General features: G+C 44.5%; 1 protein-coding gene across 1 annotated transcript in view; it reads right to left on the bottom strand.

Moving 5' to 3' along the window:
* LOC147429876 (putative mediator of RNA polymerase II transcription subunit 26b) overlaps window positions 1-24,493 on the bottom strand; it is a 39,445-nt gene extending 14,952 nt beyond the window's left edge. Inside the window, exons 1-6 of the mRNA XM_086496068.1 lie at window positions 22,856-24,493; window positions 22,707-22,775; window positions 22,534-22,616; window positions 22,264-22,331; window positions 21,945-22,054; window positions 21,826-21,853 (exon numbers count right to left, since the gene is read on the bottom strand). Of these exons, the coding sequence (XP_086352194.1) occupies window positions 21,826-21,853; window positions 21,945-22,054; window positions 22,264-22,331; window positions 22,534-22,616; window positions 22,707-22,775; window positions 22,856-23,242 (745 nt within the window). The 5' untranslated portion in view covers window positions 23,243-24,493. The remainder of the gene's footprint in view (window positions 1-21,825; window positions 21,854-21,944; window positions 22,055-22,263; window positions 22,332-22,533; window positions 22,617-22,706; window positions 22,776-22,855) is intronic.
* Between the last annotated feature and the right edge of the window lie 293 nt (window positions 24,494-24,786).

Genomic DNA, 24,786 nt, shown 5'->3' with positions numbered 1-24,786 from the left:
GATTGCGTTGTCTGTGAAGCGCACCATTATTCCTCACATCCGTTCAGCAAAATCTGCAAAACAGGCTTGGGATATTCTAGCAGGTCTTTATGCAAGCCGCAATGAGGCTAAAATTGCTTTGCTGCGTAAAGAGCTAGAGTCGAAGATTATGCATGAGGAAGATGATATGGACACTTTCCTTGCTAGTGTCAAGGATATCAATGAGCAACTCATTTCTGCAGGTGAAGTCATTTCTGACAGTTCCCTTGTGCAGACTGTTCTTGATGCCTTACCAGATTCCTACCAGACTTTTGCTAGTACTTGGAGACTGATGACCCAAGGAAATCCTGAAGTTGTCAAGTTTGATGCATTATGCACATTGCTGTTGCAAGAGTCACTTTCTAGAAAAAACAGGACTAGGCAGCGTGCAGTTGAACAGGCTTTTATTGCTTCTCAAAGAAAGGGTGGTAACAGTAATGCAGCCACTTCTTATGGTTCTGCTGCGAGTGGCAAAATTTCTGTTCCTAATGCTTCTGCTGGCAGCACTTCGTCTGGCAATTCTGGTGATAAGGGCAAAAAGAAGATGCGTTGCCATTATTGTAAAGCCAATGATCACTTGATCAAGTCGTGTCCTAAGTTGAAGGCCAAAGAGGCTAAGAAGAAAGAGGGTGGTTCCACTGCAAATGCTGGTTCCACTACAAATGCAGCCATTGTTGAGTCTTCTGTGAAAGGAGATTGTGATGCTGATGTTGATGCAGAATGGGCTTTTAGCGCAGAGTGCACTTACAATCCTGCTGTCCATGATGCATGCTTGTCAGTTGCTGCAGATTCACATGTGTGGTATTTCGACAGTGGTGCTACAAAGCACATTACCTCACATCGTGAATTGTTTACCTCTCTCGAGTCTGTCCCTCATGGGAATTCAGTCACTTGTGCCAACAACGCCTCTTATCCAGTTCAGGGAGTTGGAAAGATTGTGCTCACTGCTGCTAATGCGATCCTTCACACTTGTTGATGCACTTTATGTACCTGGGATCAAGAAGAATCTCTTGTCTGTATCCGCACTTGCTAGACTTGGACTTGTAGTCAAATTTGTGGATGACAGATGTACAGTTCATGATCTCAGTTTTGGTGATGAAATTGTTGCATCTGGGCTTTTGTGCCGTGGGCTGTATAAGCTCACTTTGTATGACAAGTGTGGACAAAATTTTGCAAATGCTGTTGCAGATTCAAGGGCTATTTCAGATGCAAAACTTTGGCATGCACGTTTTGGTCATCTGAATTTTGCCAGTTTGCTGCGTTTGCAGAAATCTGATATGGTTGCTTCTTTGCCGCCTCTTGAAGCACCTATCAAACATGTTTGTGAAGGCTGTATTCTGGGTAAAATGCAGCGTTCTAAGTTTCCAAAGGATGGTTCAGTTAGGGCCACATGCAGGTTGCAGCTTGTGCATAGTGACGTTTGTGGGCCCATGCAAACTCCGTCCTTGGGCAATTACCTGTACTTCGTGACTTTCATTGATGATTACTCCAGGCATGCATGGGTATTTCCGCTTAAAGCAAAGTCCGAAGTTTTTATGTGCTTCAAACAATTTTTGGCTATGGCTGAAAATGTCTCAAAATGTACTATGGGCACCCTCCGTTCCGATCGAGGGGGGGAGTATATGTCTCATGAATTTAATGCATTTCTGGCTAGTCGTGGGATAAAACACCAATGTACAGTGCCTTATACACCTCAGCAAAATGGTGTTGCTGAGAGGAAAAACAGGTCACTAACGGAAATGGCACGATGTATGGTCAAAAGTCAAGCTTTGCCGCATTCTTTTTGGCTTGAGGCCATCATGTGTGCCACTTATGTACTTAACAGGTGTCCTACGAAAGCTTTGCAGTCTATTACTCCATATGAAGCATGGCATGATAGAAAACCTTCTATTGAGCACATGCGTGTTTTTGGCTGTTTGGCATATGCTTTGGTGCCACAAGTGCAGCGCAGAAAATTGGATGATAAGGCTGTCAAATGTATTTTTGTTGGTTATAGTGCTGAAAGCAAAGGTTACAGGTTGTATCATCCGCAAACAAAACGTATTTTGGTTTCACGGGATGTAGTGTTTGTGGAAGATTCTGTTCAACCCTTGCTGTCATGTACTAGAGACAGTAATGTAAGCTCACAGGACATTTATGACACTTTGTTGCCTCTTTTCAGTGGTGGAAATACGAATGTAAGTTCCAATGAGGCAAATGTACAGCCTATGGGGGTTTCTGAAAATGTTTTAGAACAGCCTATTACTGATGCAGATGTACATGATGTACTTGATGAGGAAAGGGCTGAAAATGAGCAGGCTAGAGGTATGCCAAAATGGCTGGTGCACACTTTGCGTGACAGTAAATTGGATGCACCTTTATCTAGTCGTACTCGTTCAGGCTCTCGCCATGCATCTTATGCATCAGATTGTTATGCTTTGGCTGTGTCTAGTTTACATGATCTTGAGGAGCCTCTGTCTTTTGATGAAGCACAGAATTCAGAAAATTGGATTGCTGCCATGAAATCAGAATATGATGCACTTATAGAGAATGACACATGGACTTTATGTGATTTGCCTCCTGGCAAAAAGGCCATTGGTACCAAGTGGGTTTACAAGTTGAAACGCAAGCCGGATGGTGAGATCGATCGCCATAAGGCTCGACTTGTTGCAAAGGGTTATGCACAACAAAAAGGCATAGATTATGAAGAGACTTTTGCTCCCACTTGTCGTATGACTACTGTGCGTTTTCTATGTGCATTGGCAGCTCATTTTGGTTGGGATGTACATCAATCAGACATTGTTACTGCTTTCTTGAATGGTGACATATTTGAGGAAGTTTATGTAACGCAGCCTCGCGGTTTTGTCATAAAAGGACAAGAGGACAAAGTGTGCAAATGTAAGAAGGCTTTGTATGGGTTGAAGCAATCTCCTCGTGCTTGGTATGAGAAAGCTGACACTCATTTGGTTAAACGAGGCTTTCGTAACAGTCCAACAGAAAGCACATTGTATGTAAAGCGTGAGGATGATGTATTTCTCATTGTGGTTCTTTATGTTGATGATTTGCTGATCACTGGACCAAAGGAGAGACATATTGCTGAATTTAAGGCTGATTTGAATGCTACTTTCAAGATGAAAGATTTGGGGCTGTTGCATCATTACTTGGGTATACAGTTTAAGCAGTGTGATGGTGGTATTGCCTTGTGTCAGAAAAGTTACATAGAGACATTGCTATGTAAGTTTGGACTTGAGGATTGCAAACCTATTGCCACTCCCATGGAAACAGGTTTGAAGTTGAGTCTACATGATGCTGGCGATCCTGTTGATGTCACTCTTTACCAAACTGCTGTTGGCTGCCTCATTTATGTATGCAACACGAGGCCAGATATTCAGTTTGCAGTCTCGCAGGTCAGCAGATTTATGCATAGCCCAGGGTCTAAGCATTGGCAGGCTGTCAAGAGGATTTTCCGCTACCTTAGTGGCACTTTACATCTTGGCTTGTTTTATCCCAAGGGGGGATCATTGCCGCCAGACTTACATGCTTTTTCGGACTCAGATTGGGCTGGTTGTTTTGACACGCGAGTGTCCACAAGTGGTTTTTGTTTCATGCTTGGCAGTTCATGTATATCATGGTTGAGCAAGAAGCAACCTACTGTGGCCACTTCGAGTTGTGAGGCTGAGTACAGGGCAGTCTTCACAGCTACGGTTGAGTGTGTATGGCTCAGACGCCTTATGGCTGACTTGGGTGTTGGACAGGACACTGCCAACACTATCTACACTGACAGTCAGAGCGCATTGGCAGTTGCGAGGAACCCAGTTTTTCATGCTCGCACAAAGCACATTGAGGTGCATTACCACTATGTCAGGGAGAGGCTCTCAGCAGGAGAGATCAGCTTGGCTTATGTGCCAACACAGGACAACCTTGCAGATCTTTTCACAAAGGCATTGTCTCGTGAGAAGCTTGAAGCTTTCCGCAAAGCTTTGGGCTTACTCCCCTTTGTGGACTGATCCTGTCCTCAGGGCATGGCACTTCCCTTTACTCATGTGCCAGCTCTCGTTCACCGCATCACTCCAGGGGGGATTTGTTACCATATACATGTGGTAGTGATGTGTGTGAACACACTAGGACCGCCGGGGCATTTTTTCCCTCTTTAGGAGGTTTTTTCCCCCGTGCATTGTATATACGCCCATCACTCTAGGGCTATCTATCTTTCCATTGCACACTAAGGAATACACTCTCTATTGTGTACCTTGAGCTTCCTTCGTCTTCTCCAAGCTGTGTGTGTTTCTCTGCAACCCTAATTCCAACAGACTCTCGAGTCGAGGTTCACAGTACCCATTTAGGAAGTAACTTTTGTTTGTATGAATAGGCAGTATGTCTTTTTCGAGTCTCTCATTCGTGATAGTCTCGTATTTTCGTCACCGTCTTTGTGTGTCACCTTCTCATAGGAAAGCCATATTGCACAATGCATACGATTCACTCACGGTTGAGCAGAGAAGCATGAAGATCACTTTAGGAAAGATAAAAAGTTCATATTCAAGGAATACACAATGTTTCATCTTGTAGATGATGTCAATAGATTTTGCATGCTCATTCCTTGGCACGACACAATCACACCAAAAGCATTAGCAGGATTGTCTATCAAGCATTGGTCATCCCTTTATGGTTTGCCAGTGGCGATAGTTTTAGGTAGAAAGGTTAAGTTTCAATCACATTTTTGCCATGTACTCGTTGAAAAGTTTGGCACTTCATCACATTTTCCATTTGCATTCCGGGTTCCACCCACAGTCATTTAGAAAGCATAGTCCTTTTACAGTCATCCAAAAAGTAAAAGATGTGTATGAAATTGTGGTTGAAGATGTTTCAAGGAGATTCGAGAAGATTCTTGAGGAGGATCAACCCGAGATCGTAGACACAGTTGAAGACATGGACCCAAAGCACATTATTCTGCATCGCTTTTGCGCAGCTCAAAGAAGCAAGCATTGCAATTCTTTTTGAAGTTCAAATATCGCGACATCCACGCAACAAAGTGGGTCGACGAATATTTCTTCACTGATTTTCCGGAGTTGTTAGCGGATGTCTCGAGACGGGTACCACGTGCCAACAATGTAACAAACTACTGACGTGTCAAAGCCTAGAGAATGGAACCAACTTACAGATGCCGGTCGAGGGGCCTAAACCCTAAGAAGAACAAGTAATAGAAAAGAAGTCCTACCAACTTGTGGGGACCCCGTCTGATGGGGCCCCAAGTGACATAAAGGATTAAAATAAAGCAGGACCCGCACACACACAAAAACTGATGACGTGGTAGATTTTCAAACATTGCGTTGGTATGATGACATGGTAGACTGTATGGATTTCCGCTTTATGCACTGGTTGATGACGTGGTAGGCTATACGGATTTCCGTGATTTACGTTGACAGCTTTTTGGATTTGCTTTTGGACCAAATGCTTTTGAGTTTGAAGGCTTTTCACTGTAAACTGCTTTTGGGACCTAGGGCCTTTAAATATGAGATTAGGACTCATTCTCTGGCACGCTTCTTGGAGAAGGTGCAAAGTCTGGAGTACTAGCTTGTACTTTGATGATGTAATATAAAGAAATCGTCAAGGTTTGGGGCCAATACTCTCTGGGGTGGAATTCTGCCACTCCGTGTGAGTGTCGTCTCTCTTTTAGTTCAGTTGTAATTGAAGTGCTAAAAGTCTGTTCAGTCTACTCTTTTCTATTGGCACGTGGTGCCCGTCTTGTGACAATGGTATCAGAGCATCAGGCGTGTGCTTTTCTGAAAGCATACCGGTCCCACAAAAGAGCAAACAGAGCTATTGGAACTTTTTATTTGAGGTATCTTCGCCTTCCAACCCGGACTTATTAGCCACTCCCACCCTTACTTCATCGCGCATCGCACGCTCCTGTCTTCACCGCTCATGTCTTACAGGGCATAAGCCATTAAAGATCACAGCAAGAGAAGGATCCAAGATTTGTTTCGAGCTGTTGTTTTTCACAAAGACAGTACCATGCAAATGTCTATAGCTACCAAGCCGAACACTTCCAAGGACTTGACAAGCTTTCAAGAAATTTTTTGTCCGTAGCTATATTGTTTCTGACATCTTCCTTCAGAGTGCAACTTTTAGCAGAGTGGGGTATCGTGAAATGCTTGCCATGGAAACCCTAGCAGATTATAACTTGAAATTTCTCGACATCTCTCAGTAGATGTCTCTTCACGAGCAGATGACCTTGGAGGTTCGGTGTGATTGCTATCTCTTGGGACTACCATCGCCACCAAAGAAACAGTTTGTCCAAGAGCTGATGGACCATGCTGTGCTCGGCTACGACCTCATGGAAGGAACCTAACCCTAATTTTTGTGCAGGTTTCAAGATGGAAAGTCAATCGACTTTTCAAGCTCGATTGATGTCGAGATTGCTTTTTAGTTTGAGTTCTATTTGATCTTGTTTGGTGATCCTGTTTGGAATTTGTTTGAGATGGATGTTATCTGTTTTGAACCTGTTCTAGTGCCGATTTAAATTGTTCTGACTCTGGTTTGATACCGGTTTCAATGATTGGTGATTTTACTCCCGGGTATTGTTTGAGCCTCGGAACGACATAGGCCGATGCTTGGGGAGCGTTTCGATGTATGTTTGAAAACCTCGGAACAATGCAGGCCGATGCCTGGGGAGCGTTTGGTTGTACGCTTGAACCTCCAAGCGACGCAGACTGCGGTCTGGGGAGTGTTTGGTTGTACAGTCCTCTGAGCTCATGGCCCAGATCTTTTTAGGTTATTTGCGGGGGAAGTGACGAGGTAGTCGTCAAGTAGCTTCATACCGCAGACCGTTTGTCTCGGGGAGTGCTCAACGGCGTTGTTTGTCTCTTGTAATATATGTTGTGCCAATTATTGAATATTCCTAATTGGATGAGATTGCATGGGTATGTAATTTTAGTGCATCAAGACATCGGTGGAAAATCAATACGGTCTTGGGTGTGATGGCTAATTTTACTATGCCGGAATATCAAGAGTTCCGATCTGGACGAAAGGAGAAGCTAACTCCTTGATCAAAAGAGCAGAAAGGAGAAGCTAACTCCTTGATCAAAACAGCCGAAAGGAGAAGCTAACTCCTTGATCAAAACAGTCAAAACGAGAAGCTAACTCCTTGATCAAAAGAGCAGAAAGGAGAAGCTAACTCCTTAATAAAAAGAGCAAATTGATTGTCCCTCGAAATGTCCCTTGGAATGACCCTCGAAAATTTTTTAGCAAACTTGAGTTGTTTTGCAGATATGCTGTAATCGCGGACAATTACTCTCTTTCAAGAAGGGGAGATATAACAAACTGCTGACGTGTCAAAGCCTAAAGAATGGACTTACAGATGCCGGCCGAGGGACCTAAACCCTAAGAAGAACAAGTAGTAGAAGAAGAAGTCCTACCAACTTATGGGGACCCCGTCCGATGGGGCCCCAAGTGACATAAAGGATTAAAATAAAGCAGGACCCGCACACACGAAAAAGTTGATGACGTGGCAGATTTTTGAAAATTGCATTGGCATGATGACGTGGCAGTCTGTACGGATTTTCGCGTTTTGCGTTGGTTGATGACGTGGCAGGTTGTACGGATTTCCGTGATTTACGTTGACAACTTTTTGGCTTTGCTTTTGGACCAGATGCTTTTGAGTTTGAAGGCTTTTCACTGTAAACTGCTTTTGGGGCCTAGGGCCTTTAAATATGAGGTTAGGGCTCATTCTCTGGCATGCTTCCTAGAGAAGGTGCAGAGTCTGGAGTTCCGGCTTGTACTTTGATTGTGCAATATAAAGAAATACCGAAAGGGACGCCAAGGTTTGGGGCCAATACTCTCTGAGGTGGAATTTTGCCACTCTGTGTCGCGTTCAGTTGTTATTGAAGTGCTAAGAGTCTGTTCAGTCTACTCTTTTCTGTCGACACGTGGTGTCCGTCTTGTGACAAACGAAGAAGAACAAACTGAACAACTCTAAGCACTTCAAATAACAACCGAACAGAAAAAGATGCCCGACAAAAGACAGAGAGTGAGGGAGTTACACCCCGAGAGAGCACTGGCCGAAAACCTTGGCGTCCCTTTCAATAATTTTTCATATTGCTTGAACAAGGTAGAACGTCGGTACTCCATCCCCTACACCTCCATGCGGGAGCACGCCAGAGAATGAGCCAACGTGCCAACAGAAAAGAATAGATTGAACAACTTTAAGCACTTCAAATAACAATTGAACGCAAATAACAACTGAACGGAAAGAGATGCATGACAAAGACGGAGAGTGACGAAGTTCCACCTCGAGAGAGCATTGGCCCCAAACCTTGGCACCCCTTTCGATATTTCTTTATATTGCTTGAAGAAGATACAACGTCGGTACTCCATCCTCAGCACCTCCGCGCGGGAGCGTTCCACAGAATGAGCCCATGACACATATTTAAAGGCCCTAGGCCTCTGAAAAGCAGTAACATGAAAAGCTTTCAAACTGAAAAGCATATGGTCCCAAAAACTGGTATGAAAAGCTGCCAACATAAATCACGTAAAGCCATACAACTGCCACGTCAACAACACAAAACGTAGAAATCTGTATTGTCTGCGGACGTCGGTAGAGTCGTCATGTCATCATGCTCCACGCAATCTTGTGTGTGTGTGTGTCGTGCTTTTAATCTCTTTAGGTCACTTGGGTCTCGTCCCACAAGTTGGTGGGAACTCGTTGCAAGTTGGTGAAACTTCTTCCTCTGATTCTAGGGTTTAGGCCCCTCGGTCGGGATCTGCAAGTTTGCTCCGTTCTTCAGTGGCTTGACACGTCAGCAATTTGTGGCATCCCCCCTTCTTGAAAGAAGGTAATCGTCCGCGATTATCATATATTTGCAAAACAACTCAAGTTAGCTCGAATATCTCCGAGGGTCATTCCGAGGGACAATCTGAAGGACAATCAATTTTCTCAATTCAGAATAGAGCTCTTGCTCTTGATATCCTGGGTCGTTGGCTTCCCAAAAAAATCTCATCCAACAAGGAGTCTCATTCCAAATTGGAGCTCTTGATATCCTAGGTCGTTGGTTTCCCAGAAGTATCTAATCCAATCAAGAATATTTAGTGGTTGGCACATTACAATGCAACACAAATGCTCATATATGCATGTTACAAGACATAGAAACATAAAGCCGCGGATGAACACTCCCCCTGCAAATAACTATCTAGGTCCGCCCCATGAGCTGTTCAAATACTCCCTCATCACTCCTCCAACATAACCTAAAAAGGTCCGGGCCATGAGTAACCACTGTTCAAACTTCTTGATACTCCCTCCGTAAATAACCACAAGGATCCGGGCCATGATTAAAAACAACACTTTTCAAACATTCAATACTTTTCCTGCAAATAACCAAAAGGATATGGGCCATGACTATGTTCAAGCATTCTCAAACATCATTTCTTACTACTCCACCCGGGAGTAAATCACCAATTATTGAAACCAATATTTAAACCAGAGTCAAACAATTCATATTGGCACCAAGATAGGTTCAAAAGAGATACCATCCATTTCAAACAAATTCCAAACAGGATCACCAGATAAGTTCTAAGAACTAAAAACTTAAAAAGCAGTCTCGACATTAGTCGAGCTCAAAAAGATGATTGGCTTTTCATCTTGAAATCTGCATCGCAATTGGGGTTAGATTTCTCATTTAAGGTTGTAGTCGACCGCAGCATGGTTCATAAGCTCCTAAACAATTGAAACAAGCCTCGACAGACAGTGTTTGTATGGTGGTGATGGTAGTCCCAAGACATAGCAATCACATTGGACCTTCAAAATTATCAGCCCGAGAAGAGACTTGGTGAGGGATGTCGAGAGATTTCAAGTTTTAATTTGCTAGGGTTTCTATGGCAAGCCTTTCAGGATACCCCACTATGCCATAAATTGCAATCCGAATAGTGATGTTTGAAGGCATGCAACTTCGAGCAAAAATTTTCTTGAAAGCTTTGCCAAGTCCTTGGAGTGTGCGGCTTTTGAGCTATAGACATCCATCACTGTATGGCACTGTCTCTAAGAAAAATAGCGGCTTGAAAAATCTTTGATGCTTCTCTTATAAGTGATCTTTATGGCTTATGCCTTGTAAAACAGAGCGACTAAGACAGGAGCGTGCCCGATGCGCGATGAAGTAAGGGTGGGAGTGCCTAATAAGTCGAGGGTCGAGCCATGAAGATATTTTAATAAAATCCTTGTAAAACTTGGAAGCGCCATCTTGCTCCGTCTGCTTTTTGGTAGGATCGGTATGCTTTCAGAAAAGCATACGCTTGAAGCTTTGATATGACTTTCACGAGACGGGCACCATGTGCCAACGGAAAAGTACAGATTGAACAACCTTAAGCACTTCAAATATTAATTGGAGGAAAAGAGATGCACGGCAAAAGACGGGGAGTGACGGAGCTCCATCTCGAGAGAGCACTGGCCCCAAACCTTGGCGCCCCTTTCGGTATTTCTTTATATTGCTTGAACAAGGTACAACGCCGAGTTCTATAGAATGAGTCCATGGCACATATTTAAAGGCTCTTGGCCTCTAAAAAGTTACATCAAAATTTTTCAAATTGAAGGGCATATGGTCCCAAAAACTGGCATGAAAAACTGCCAACGCAAATTAGTACAATTGTTGCGTCAACAACGCAAAACGTAGAAACCCGTATTGTTGCCACGTGGCACTGCCAACGCAAAACGTGGGTGTTCGTACAACTGTCACATCATCATGCTCCACGCAATCTTGTGTGTGTGGGTCCCGCTATTAATCTCTTTAGATCACTTGGACGGGGTGCCGCAAGTTCGTGAAACTTCTTCTGCTGATTCTAGGGTTTAGGCCCCTCAGTCGGGATCTACAAGTTTGCTCGGTTCTTCAGTGGCTTGACACGTTAGCAGTTTGTGACATCCCCCCTTCTTGAAAGAAAGTAATCGTCCGCGATTATCGTCTATCTGCAAAACAACTCAAGTTAGCTCAAATATCTCTGAGGGTCATTTCGAGAGACATTCTGAGAGACAATCCGAGGACAATTAGTTTTCTCAATCCAAAATGGAGCTCTTGACATCCTCATTGTTGGCTTCCCATAAAAATCTCATCCAACAAGGAGTCTCATTCCCGATTGGAGCTCTTCATATCGTAGGTCGTTGGTTTCCGAGAAGTATCTCATCCAATAGGGAATATTCAATGGTTGGCACATCACAATGCAACACAACTGCTCACATATGCATGTTACAAGATATAGAAACAAAAAGCCGTCGATGAACACTTCCCTTGCAAATAACCATCCAGGTCTCGGCCATGAGCTGTTCAACAACTCCCTCATCACTCCTCCCACATAACCTAAAAAGGTATGGGCTGGAAGATATAGAGGACTTTTAAAACCAAACGCGCCTCGAGACCGCAACGTGTCGTTTTGAGGTGCTGAGAGTAACCACTGCTCAGACTTCTTGATACTCCCCCCGTAAATAACCACAGGGTCCGAGCCATGGGTAAAAACAACACTTTTCAAACATTCAATACTCCCCCCGTAAATAACCACAAGGGTCCGGGCCATGAGTATGTGCAAGCATTCTGAAACATCATTTCTCACTACTCCATCCCGGAGTAAATCACCAATCATTGAAACTAGTATCTAAACCAGAGTCAAACAATTCAAATCAGCACCAAGATAGGTTCAAAACAATTACCATCCATTTCAAATAAATTCCAAACAAGATCGCCAAACAAGCTCTTAAGAGTCAAACTTCAAAAACAATCTCGACATTAGTCGAGCTCGAAAAGACGATTGAAACCTGCATCACGATTAGGGTTATATTTCTTATATAAGGTTGTAGTCGACCGCAACATGGTTCATAAGCTCTTGAAGAGTTGACAAGCCTCGACAGATAGTGTTCGTGTGGTGGTGATGGTAGTCCTAAGACATAGCAATCACATTGAACCTCCAAAGTTATCAGCTCGAGAAGAACACTTGGTGAGGGATGTCTAGAAATTTCAAGTTTTTATGTGCTAGGGTTTTTGTGGCAAGCCTTTCAGGATACCCCACTCTGCCAGAAATTGCAATCCGAATAGTGATGTTTGAAGGCATGTAACTACGGGCAAAACTTGTAAGGTGCAGCGGAATAAATGTTTGCGCTTTGCTCAAGATGAGTGCTCCGAACTGAGCTCAAGGTTCCTTTTGTTCTTATGGTAGGGAGAGCCTTCGGTCCTTAATGAGAGAATGCTATGATCACAAACAAAGTGAATGGACATTGTGCGTGCAAGTGTATGAAACTGACAGATAGAGAGAGAAGAGAGATATGACACCAGAGACGTAAAACCCTCCTCCGAAGGCCCCACTCTCGTCGGCGAGAGTGGTCTACTTATGATTGCACAATTTGGTACAAATGGTATGCATGAGACTGATGCAAGACTAGGCTATGTTGACGAGAACGACAGGGATGACGAGGCAGACACTAGGGCTGAAATCTGCAATCTTTCTACTGCTGTCCAAAAACACTATGGGCTGAAATCTGCTGCTAGTCATAAAACGCTGATTTTGGGGGCTGTTTTTGTGGGTCTTAGTCGCTGAAAATCTGCAGGTTTAGGGCTGAAAAACAGAGACTTCTTAAGGCTGAAAACTGAGGTTCTTACCGGGCTGAATCTGCTACCTTTCAGGGCTGATCTTGGAGGTACTTCACTGATGAAAAATGCTGCATTGCTGCATGTGCTGGGATCCAAAAACGCTAGGGAAAGCTTCTATCAAAACATTGGGCTGAGGTTCTTCAAAAACGCTAGCTCTTGTGATCTTCTGGCGATGGCAAACTGATGCAAAACGCTAGGATGGGGACTTGCTGGCGATGACCTTCTGATGGAGAAAACGCTAGGCAATGGCTTTCCAAAAACGCTAGACGTGAGAGGATCTTGCGGGGGGATCTTGCTTCTTGCTTGGAGGGAAGTCCACCAAGGTCTTGATGAGAAGTTGCCTACGGAGCTTGGCTCCTGTTGCCTCTTTTGCCAAATAGTGCTAGCTCTAGTTTGCCTATATACAAACTTACTCAATTTGCCCTACCTACTTTCCAACAAAAGTCACTTAAAAATAATAAGTGAAAAATGTCAAAAATAGGTAAAATAGGCTAAATGCACTGGAAAATTTCCCTGAAGGATTCTGATGGATTTCGATGGGAATGCTTATGATCATGTTGTGTGCAACCAAAGGATATGCATCTACACTAAGTGACTGGGCATGCACGGTCTACGAATAGACTCACAAAAGTGCCAGATCACTTCTAATCTAGATTGACTGGACTGACTGAACCCTGCTCATGTTGTAGCTTGTCCACGGACACATAGGGTTGGATGTGTCACATGACAAAATTTTTCTTGAAAGCTTGCCAAGTCCTTGGAGTGTACGGCTTGGTAGCTATAGACATCCACCACTGCATGACACTACCTCTGAGAAAAATAGCGGCTTGAAAAATCTTTGATACTTCCGTTGCAAGTGATCTTTATGGCTTATGTCCTGTAAGACGAAGCGATGAAGATGGAAGTGTGCCTAATGCGGGATGAAATAAGGGTGGAGTGCCTAATAAGTCTGGGGTCGAGCCATGAAGATATTTTAATAAAATCCCTGTAAAACATAGAAGCGCCATCTTGCTCCGTTTGCTCTTTGGTAGGACCGGTATGCTTTCAGAAAAGCACACGCTTAAAGCTTTGATACGACTATCACGAGACGGGCACCACGTGCCAACGGAAAAGAACAGACTGAACAACTTTAAGCACTTCAAATAACAATTGAACGGAAAGAGATGCACGACACAAGACAAGGAGTGATGGAGCTCCACCCCGAGAGAGCACTGACCCCAAACCTTGGCGTCCCTTTCGGTATTTCTTTATATTGCTTGATCAAGGTGCAATGCCGGTACTCCATCCTCTGCACCTCCACGCCGCAGCGTGCCAGAGAATGAGCCCATGGCACATATTTAAAGGCCCTTGGTCTCTGGAAAGCAGTTATATGAAAAGCTTTCATACTGCGAAGCATATGGGTCCCAAAAACTGGCATGAAAAGCTGTCAACTCAAATTATGCAAATCCATACAACTGCCACGTCAACAGTGCAAAACGCGAAAATCGGTATTGTCTGCCGCGTGGCACTGCTTGCGCAAAACGCGGGTGTCCGTACAACTGCCACATCATCATGCTCCACGCAATCTTGTGTGTGTGGGTCTTGCTTTTAATGTCTTAAGGTCACTTGGGCCCCGTCGGACGGGGTGCCACAAGTTGGTGAAACTTGTTTTGCTGATTCTAGGGTTTATGCTCCTCTACTTGGATCTGCATGTTTGCTTCGTTCTTCAGTGTCTTGACAGGTCAGTAGTTTGTGAGAGCGGACTACAAGGAAGCCATGCAACTCGGTATGAGTACCTTAGCTTGAAAAGGGGTGGATGTCACATGCACATCTAACCCTATGTGCATGTGGACAAGCTAACTTCTATTTCTAGTCCAAGCACTTTAGATTAGTTGCATATCCTCTGATTGCACATGAGCATAGCTAGTGTCTGCTACGTGTAGGCATTTGGGACTGCTACTCTAATACATTTGCATCAACGTAACCGCGAAACATTTCAAGGCCAAAACGTTTCACCTTGAAACGCAAGGTTTCACCACGAAACGTTTCAATTCAAAATTAGAGTACAGTGAAACATGAGATTGAAACGTGCGTTTAGGGACTTTGAAACTAAAACTATGGTAACTTGTTGTTAGTGAGACGGCTTGTGTTTCACTTGGTGAGCGAAACGTTTCATGGCCCGAAACGTTTCACCTGTCCCGACCTGTCAAAACGAGTTTCATGGTGACGCTGATTTGCATAAGTGCCAGCCTAGGTATTTATCTCCATGAGAATCACCTCTTATTAATAGTCCATCAACTTATTGATAAGTGACATTTCTGCATCATTTTAGAAATCGTGGGATTTTCAAGTGGCATTGCCTACCCAGATTTTATCCATATAGAAGTGACCCTAGGGGTCACTTCTCAATATAAGTCAATACCCGCACTAGAAGTACCAAGTACCTGCAGTACCTCAACACCTCTCGTGTTTTTGCACAAAATCAGCCAGCGTTTTTCAGTTTTCAGCCCATCGTGGCCACCGTCGATAGTAGATCAGCCCATAGCCTCATCGCAGTTGCAGATCCCAAATAGAATCCCTAGCGTTTTGCATTTTCAGCCTTTAGCCTCACATATCCAAGCACCTACAGCAAGATCCCATCAGCATCTCAACATCTATGACATCAACATTTGTGCAATCTAAAGCAAATACCTCTCTAGTGATAGAGAGAGGGCCCATGGAGGGGGGTTTTCTTTCCTTTATTTGCTCGCTCCTCTGATATTCTACCGGATCTACTCTCCTTTGCCTTCTACTTGCCTTTGTTAAGTCTCTTAAGTCTTACTCTTCTTCTTGTTCTTTTCTATCCTCATCATTGGAGTTAGAGGAAGAACTCTTCGAACTATCAGAAGAGAATGAGGATGAATTGGAAACACCCTCAAATCACACCCTCATTTCTTTGGCGTACTACCTCAAAGGTAGATTTTCGACCCAGGTAACCTGGATAGTCTACTGACTGACTCTTCTTCCACGGCTACGGCGGCGTCATCATGAAACGCGTTTCGACAGGTCGGGACATGTGAAACGTTTCGTGCCTTGAAATGTTTCGCTCACCAAGTGAAACACAAGCCGTTTCACTAACAAGTTACCATAGATTTAGTTTCAAAGTCGCTAAACGCACGTTTCAGTCTCCCGTTTCATTGTGCTCTTTTTTTGGACTATAACTTTTCGTGGTGAAACGCTGTGTTTCAGGGTGAAACGTTTCGGCCTTCGAACGCTTTGCGGTTACCTTGCGACTACCTCTTAGTCTGCAGGAGTCTATAGACTTGTCGCTCTACAGCTTCATCAAGAGTACACCCTTTGTCTTGGTGTCGTCAGTGTAGACTTCTTCTTCAAAGCCGACTTAAGAGGCGAACGGATGGCGGCACGCCATCGAGAGTGGATCTCGTCAAGTGGGTGCTTCACAAAAAAATTCCCATACTGGGGATCCTTGGAGTATTGAAGCATCTGCTGTTGACGCTGTATCTCCATTCTTTCATATTCTATGGGTGGAGACGCACCATACTCTTGTCCCGAGTCGTCGGAAGGTGGTCGATGTCTGTTCGAATCTTCGTTGTTTTCTCCCATACCCAAGTGGTCAGGTGCAATAGTTTCCTTCTTACTGGATTCATTGACGGGCTCCATGTGTGCTACAAACGAAGGGATCAAATCCTCCGTAGAAGAAGAATCGTCTAAGCTCTGTTACCACTATAATAGACTTGGACTCTCCAAGCCGAAGATCTAATGCAACCATAGTTACCAGGAACGGGAAACCGAAACGGGGAACATGGAACGGCAACTGCCACAAAATGCCATTCTCTGTCTACGGGTACTTACGTTTGAAACACGGAACGGGGATTCAGAACGAGAACTTAGAATGGGAACGGGGAACAAAGACCTGAAAACGGCCATTTCCTGTTACTATGAATGCAACACACGCAAGAAAAATCGAAAAGAATTGAACAAAAGTGAGAGAGAGAGAGAGAGAGACGACACAGCATAGCGAAGTTCCGTGCCCAAAAGTAATGGTCCCAAAGATTGGTCGAGAGCGATTTTGACGGGTCATTGAGTCAGTGGGTCGTAAGACTTTCACGTCATATTTGATATACTCGTCCAAATCAAAAAGGAAAGTCTCCTTGCGATCCTCATTTGACTTACGCAATTGAACACTTATCTACAAAATATGGTTAGGAAAAGACATAACGGGAGTGCCATTTTGCTCGAGGCCTCTCCAATCCTCTTTCAACCAATCAAGGTACTACGGTGACATAAGTTCATTCTTAAGCTTGTCTTGAAAGTCGGCCCAACTATAAGACAGAAGTGCATCATCCGTGGCATGCTCAGGAAATGCTCAACCAATTGTGCCTCTTGCTAGGCTTGATACCAATTAATGGCATCACCCGACAGATATATGGCAGCAATCAAAACTTTATTGTTACTGTTTTCTTGATAGTCGCAAAGTAAGCAATAAATTGATGCAACCTAGAATAAATCACAGAAGCATCCATCTTACCATCATACTTACCGAAAGTCAACTTTTCAGTGACTCGATTGTTGAAGTTGTTGTCTACCTGGGCTACGTGATGACTTGTTGGCCTCCTTAAATGGATCCCTCTTTGAGGAGAGCACTTGCATGATCAAGTCTTGCATGCGTTGGTCTCGTAGTGCCTCACGCTCTAGCGCCATAGCTGTCCTCTTTTCTTTTAGCCGCTATGCGTTGAGCTTCGCGTGCTTGCTCACACTATAACTCCATAGCTGCCCTCCGTTCTTCACGTTCCCTTTCCATGGCGGCTGTTGAGCTTCTTGTTGTAGCATCATCTCCATCACAGTCTTTACCAAAGCCTCCATAGGATTTAGTGTGATCCGCAACATAGATGGGGACGGAGGAGAATATGGAAATGGTCCTCCTAGTGTAGGGACTTCTTCTTCTCCAATTCCACTCTCATCACCTTCATGCAAAGTATCCATTTCGCTTTTGGTGATGACCATGCACTAAGTACTTGGGTACTTGGGTTCTTGGGGGTACTTGGGGTACATGGGTTCTTGATGGTACGTGGGTACCTGGATACTCAGGGTTCTTGGGGGTACTTGGGGTACTTGCGTTCTTGGTACTTGGTAATGTTTGTAATCTGTGTTTAAGAAGGCTTTTCCTACCCAAGCTCGACTCCTTTTTGCGGGTGCACCCCTTGGCGGCCTTGCTGCCCTCTTTTCTTTTAGCCGCTATGCGTTGAGCTTCGCGTGCCTGCTCACACTATAACTCCATAGTTGCCCTCCGTTCTTCACGTTCCCTTTCCATGGCGGCCTGTTGAGCTTCTTGTTGTAGCATCATCTCCATCACAGTCTTTACCAAAGCCTCCATAGGATTTAGTGTGATCCGCAACATAGATGGGGACGGAGGAGAATATGGAAATGGTCCTCCTGGTGTAGGGACTTCTTCTTCTCCAATTCCACTCTCATCACCTTCATGCAAAGTATCCATTTCGCTTTTGGTGATGACCACGCACTAAGTACTTCGGTACTTGGGTTCTTGGGGTACTTGGGTTCTTGGGGTCATAGTTACCCGGAACGCGGAACGGGAACGGGAACGGCAACGGGATCCCCGCGGAACGGGGGAACGGCTAGGGGTTCGGAACGGGAACGTCGCGGAACGGGAGGTATAAAAAACACCCAAATAGTGCAATTTTTAGCTCCTTGTGTTTAAATACAAGGAGTATTAGAGTGCTTTGACTCTAATACTCACAAAAAACTCGCTTTGAAGACCATTCAACCTTGCTATGACTAGATGATGAGAGAGAGAGAGAGAGAGAAAGATATTTGAGAGAGTGGGAGGGAGAGGAAGAGAGCTTGAAGGCTTGAAGCCTTGAGCCTTGAGAGAGTGAGTCTTGAGAGGGAGAGATCTTGAGAGTGAGAGGGAGAGAGCTTGAGCCTTGAGGATTAGCTTGTGAAGAGAAAGGGGGAGGGGGGTGCATTTTATTAGTCCTTGAGGCCTCGCACACTTTCAAAAGAAGCCCAAACATTTACTTCAATTTTTTCAATCTTTGCCAAATTTGTTTGTAGCCGTTGGCCGTTCCAGGGGCATTCCGGAACAGTCCGGGGGCGTTTCGAAACGTTCCGGAACGGCCGTTCCGGTTTGCATTGGCCACCCGGAACGTCAGACATTCCGAGACGTTTCGGAACGTTCGGGAAGGGAACTGCCCCCCGGAACGGGGACTAGGGGGCGTTCCCCGGTAACAATGCTTGGGGTACTTGGGGTACATGGGTTCTTGGTGGTACGTGGGTACCTGGATACTCAGGGTTCTTGGGGGTACTTGGGATACTTGCGTTCTTTGTGCTTGGTACTGTTTGTAATTTGTGTTTAAGAAGGCTTTTCCTACCCAAGCTCAACTCCTTTTTGCGGGTGCACCCCTTGGCGGCCTTGCGCTCACACCAAGGTTGCTTTTTCCCACCTCACGTTGATTGGCCCGTCGCAATGTGCAAGGTCTGCTCTAAATGAGTGGAAATCTGGAAAAAAACCTCACAAGGCCGGCCTCAAAGAAGCCCTTAATAGATTTAGTAGTAATTTACACCACTCTGTTGCTTCACACAGGTTTAGGGCACTTCGTTGTACGGCTAGTATCTCGGGGCTGGCCACCCATAGCATAGGTTGTACCTTGTCCGGCCGCCCAAGTTTGGGGCCGGTCGCCCACTTGAGTTGGGCGCTCACCTTGGGCACTCATATATATGGGGCCACGAGGATACACATTTCATTATCATATATCTCAGTTGTACGGGTCTTTTGCTCTTGTAGTCAGTGAGAGGTTGATCGCCCCCTCTTCCCCATATCAGTGTTTTGTGTTTGTGTTTTGTGTTTGTGCTCTCTCTCTCTCTCTCTCTCTCTCTCTCTCTCTCTTCGGCACACGCGCACTCACATGGTATCAATTGTCAGTTGAGTCCAAGGCGCATCATCTGCATCAGGTACTCCTCCCAAGAAGATCAGATCAGCCATCATTTTTTCTGCAGATCTGCCAACGTTTTGCAAAAGCTAGGCACGCGATGGAATATGCTGTCGCGGAGGACCCCTCTCCACCTGTGTTTTTTGCAGATCCACATGGCGATCACCTACAGGGAGAGACTCTTTTTCATGCAATGACTGATTCTTTTCTGAACTCTGTGATTTTGTAGTGAGAGATACTACTGGATTGCGTACTTTATCCTCTTTCAAAAGATGAATGAGAGATCAACGCCAAGGAAGGAATGCTCTGCTCACAACGAATTACCACTAGAGACACTTGAGAGAGAGAGAGAGAGAGAGAGAGAGAGAGAGAGAGAGAGAGAGTTTTCTTTCCAATTAACTTGTGGATTAACCTCACGAAACCACTTCATGCCAAATATCACATCACATCCAGACCAAGGAGAAACAACAAACTCAAGACAAAAACCTACGTTTTGAATTGAACTGAGACTGTTACTTTTAAGACATTCGTGCGTGAGCAGTGCATGCCACGAGCAAATCTAGAGACCACAATGGGATCCATTGGAATAGCTTCTAAATGTGCGCTCTTCACAAGAGAATCACTAATCACATCATGCAACTATCAAGATCAAATAAGATCACAATGTGCCAACCATTTCTCGTGACCATAATACTTCATGAGAGACTCATCTAGATGATCACTAAAAACCTTGGGGCTTGTTAGTTTTCTCATTTATGAAATTTACAAAAGATGTGGGTTCTCTGAGTTCTTTTGTGGATTCTTTGGGTGCTTTCTTAGGACAATCTCTTTTCATGTGACCTTCAATGTGCCACTGAAAACATCTTCCTTCTTTTCGCTATCCGGTTCGTTCTTCAAGACTTAACCAACCTCCTACTATTCCTTTCGCAAATTTTCATCAGGAGTCAACTTAGAGATTTCTTGACTTTTTAGCATTTCCTTTATTATCACTGTTAGATGAAGAGTTCTGTGCTCTAGATGTAGTGAAAGATTGAGAATATGCAGAATTACCGTTAGAACCATTCTGTTGGTTCTGAGGGATACTCGACTTGTTTTCCTTAGCCTTACATTTGTTGTGCTTCACTTCTTGCCTTCTCGGTATTTGTTTATTATTATGCTTCAAAAGTTACAACGTCCGTGGGTCCTTGCTCTCTCTACAGTGTTTCCAAGCTAATTTGGCACAATCAGCCATACCCTCTCAATTGTCCATACAAAAGCACATATGTGGCAAACTTTGGGAAAGGCAATCCCTACTAACAAGTGATCTCTCTCTAGTTTAGAATCCAAAGCCAAGCGACTTCCACGCCCAAGCCCTCACCAAGCAACAAGAAGAGAGGAGGCAAGATGCACGTGTCAAAGACGAGAGGATAGGGGATGAGCAGCCAGCAAATCTGTGAGATGGAAGCAAGTAGAAAGAAAATGAGAAGAAGAGACCAAATTGCTGGCGGATAGCATACAAGGGTACCACCCTCCAATACGTGCACGTGAATGTGAGAGCTTGTGAACGTGTGTGTGGTTGGAGGTTGAGGGAGGTTTTGAACAGAAAAATCATAAACCGGCCCAAATATCTGAACCCTAAAAATACTGGCCCTGCAGACCAAAAATTAAGGCGGGCAACCCTGGATGGACATTGTTATACACGAGAAAACTACCTCACACCCAGCGGCCTTCAGCTTCCTAAATTACACGGTATTCCATAAATGATAAGTAAACCTTCTCCTCAATACCATGCACTGTTCCATACCTTGGTTGAGCATTTTCAGTTGCACACTCCAAGCAAAGACCCTCAACGCCGAAGTCCAAACATACTCGGTGATTCCTCCTAATCACTCTTCTTTCTACATTAAAAATATAGTCCATACTATCCATACTACATAGCATACATAACAAAGCAATATAGCTCCTCGATCTTTCAATTTCCTTTTCCTAAAATTGAGCAAACTTTAATCTTTATGTCATACACAGCTACTTAGTCATTGACATGCAACTCGTCTTGCTAGCCTCCAAAATTCTTAGTCTACGATGCTTACTTATAATCATGCACCTCACCTCCAATATTTTGATGCATGTTCTATGTATAATGCGAGATCCCAAACTGTAAACAAGATAGACCAAGGTAGACACAAAAAATAATAGGTTGCGATGAGCATGCAAGCAGAATCCCCACCTCATTGCAAACGCATGTACAAGAAGGATAACAGCAATAATTACAAACCAAATTTTCAGGATTGGAAGGACCCACTTACATGTATCTTCATCCATGAAGTCAAACAGCTGTAAGATCAGCCACATACAAACATCCATTTAGACTTGGAAATAAAAACTAAGCAACTAAACTCGCTTTGAAAGCTCAAACTGGTAAAACCTGAGACATCTCTATAGAGGCAGTCCTTCCAGCCAGAAGAGCACCTTCATCCATTGGAGGTGACGGCAAACCATCTTCCTCTTCATCAAGTGGTGAGTCAGGTCCTTGCTCTGCTCAAAAATGACGTCACATAGATGAGGTTTTTGACTTCTAGACATGCACACATCAAATTTTGCCTAAGCCAAAATAAAGACATGCCCAAAAGCACTGCAGAATGCATTTACAATTTTATGTAGAAAGAATATGGAGTTCAATAGCCATGACTGTAAGGCTAAAGTCTTGCAAACTGCACATGGCTAGATCCTAAAAGTTTCCCTACCTGCCCTGGCAGCTGCAGTTACATCTTCTACACTCTTATACCAGTGGTCCGCAGTGTCTTTCCACTCGCTGCAATTTCCAACAGCTCAAGGTTCAGCACCATGTGCATAAGCAGATATAAAGTGTTGCAAGCACTAAACACCCTATCACGAGGGAATATCTAAGAGATAAAAACTACACAGACACATACATACATATAAGTAAACTCATATGCACATTTACACATGCAATGTGTCTACAAGTCTACAAGCATTGCAAAAACTCAGCTTACCTCACAAGCTTTTTGACCAAAGCACGGATTTTTTCAGAGGAATGCTTACGCAAACTGTTTACCGTTTTCCCAATTTCGGTTTCCTAAGCTCAAATAGAGACACACCGGAAATTTGAGACTCAAAATCTGATCAACACAATCCCACAATTGAACTCGGGGCATGGTTCATTTACCTTCAATACATCAAATGACAACTGCATAAATACCAGCCTTTGCAACGAGTCGAGAATCTCTCGTTCAGACTGCAACAATGCAAAAGCAGCTTGATCAACAAGTTGCTAGACTCCTGAAAACTCACCATTACTAGAGATGATAAGTGCACCTTGTAAGAATCCAACAGAGTGTCTTTGATCTCAAAAACATCCCTTTTCAAAAGGGTTTCCTCCTCCATTTCTTCAGTGAGAGCTTCTGCTTCATCATAGTTGCCATTGCTGGGTGAATGGAGGGTAGGATCCTCTTCATCACTGCTGTAGTTTATCTTAGTTTGCCCATGAACTGGCCCACCTCCTTTAATTGCAGTTATTAAGGGTGCCTCCTCCTCACACACATCTGGGTCAAGCTTCTCCGGTGCAAAAAGCTTCTGGGCAAGCTTATCTCTGCGCAAAGGAAAGTCCTCTGGATGGTCCAAGTATGCAAGCGTCAAGGCCCGCTCACAAATTGTCCAAAAGTCAAAACCCGACTTCTCCAGATACACCCGCCATCGTTCCATAGCTGTGTGGCAAGAATGAGGAAGCCCTTCGAGTGTAGCCTCTCTGTATCTGCAAATCAAAACAAAAATATGCAACCCCAGAAGCACGGATGGGGCTACAGCTGGAGCGGTCAAGCGCCGGAGTGATCCTGCGCTTGCACACACTCTTATTCTGCAACCTGATCGGGTTGTTTCACCTTGGGCTATACATTTGTCTGCAATGGGAGAGGAAACACTGGCTTATGATCAAAAAGGTATGCTTTGGATATGTAGATCCTTGTTTGGGCAGGCAATCAAGGGGTGAGGATGGAAGAGGAAAAGCCTGATGGTCAGTTAAGGTGATGGTTAAAAGGTAGAAAAGTAGAAGGAAGAAAAGGTCGGAGAGGGGGAGGGGAGTGTGTGTGCGTGTGCGTGTGTGAGAGAGAGAGAGAGAGTGGACGGCAGAGCAAGGGCGTGAACGCGCAAAAGCTGAAGTGTAAAACAGCGAATATGCAGTGGGTGCGGTGGGAATCAAAGGAGGGGGCCAAAACAAAAGAAGACTAGAATGGCAAAGCTTTGAGCGAAGCGAAACAGAAGAAGAAAGAAGAATGAAGTCGCACAAGCAAGAAAGACTCTGAGTGATAGACACACAAAGGCGATGATGGTGAGGAACAAGAGCGATGGACGGTGTAACAAAGCGCAGTCTCTCTCTCTCTCTCTTTTTGAGATCAGAGAAGAGCACCTACTCCATTTTCCTCCTTCACCAGCTTCGCCTGGTTGTGCATTGTTCGAACTTCCAATTTGCAGAGTTGATCTCACAGAAGGCGAACGATCGCCTTCCACCTGGCTGCTCTCTCTTTGTGTCTGTGTTTCTCTTTCTAAAAGCGCTCTTCTGTGATTGATGATCGCCCTCTCTCTCTCTCTCTCTCGCTCATCACATAATGAGAGAAGGCTTGGTCAGCTGCATTGTGAAATACTATACTCATTCAATACCAGCGAGAACCCACTACGCTAATCTCTCTCTTGAACTCGCGTACACACACACAGACAACTCTCTTTCCCCTCCCCCTCGTCTGTATCATGAGCGAGGATATCCCATCATTGCGATTCCTTCCTTCACTTCCCTGAGGTTCTCTCTCTCTCTTTCTCTCTCTCTCTTTGCGTCCGCGCAGATGCCCACAATTACTCTTGCAGATTCTCTCTCTCTCTCTCTCTCTCTCTCTCTCTTTCTGCGTGTCTGCGCAGAGGCCCTATCTAATCAAGATTGCTTCTTCCGCGTGTGTACCTCCTACTACACGCATTATTTGTTTGCAACTTCTTCTGGCCGCATAGTACATACCACACACTCGCACACAGAATAGCGAGGAGGGAAGAGAGAGAAAGAGACCCCCTCAATTGAACACGTGACCCACTCAAATGGCCACGAGCCCAGGCCCCAAATGTGCTCTTGTTAATTTAGAACTAAAGCTTAATTATCCATCTTTCTTTAATTCCTTGTTTGGGAAAGGCTTTGGGAAGTTCCTCGACAAAGACGGAGAAGATAGATGCAATTAAGGCCAGCACCTCGGACACTAGGCCTATGGCAT

The sequence above is a fragment of the Adiantum capillus-veneris genome, chromosome 22, assembly GCF_014529385.1.
Source record: "Adiantum capillus-veneris isolate H3 chromosome 22, ASM1452938v2, whole genome shotgun sequence".
Lineage (NCBI taxonomy): Eukaryota > Viridiplantae > Streptophyta > Polypodiopsida > Polypodiales > Pteridaceae > Adiantum > Adiantum capillus-veneris.
The sequence above is the reverse complement of the archived record's forward strand: the minus strand, read 5'-3'. Positions and strand labels throughout refer to the sequence as shown.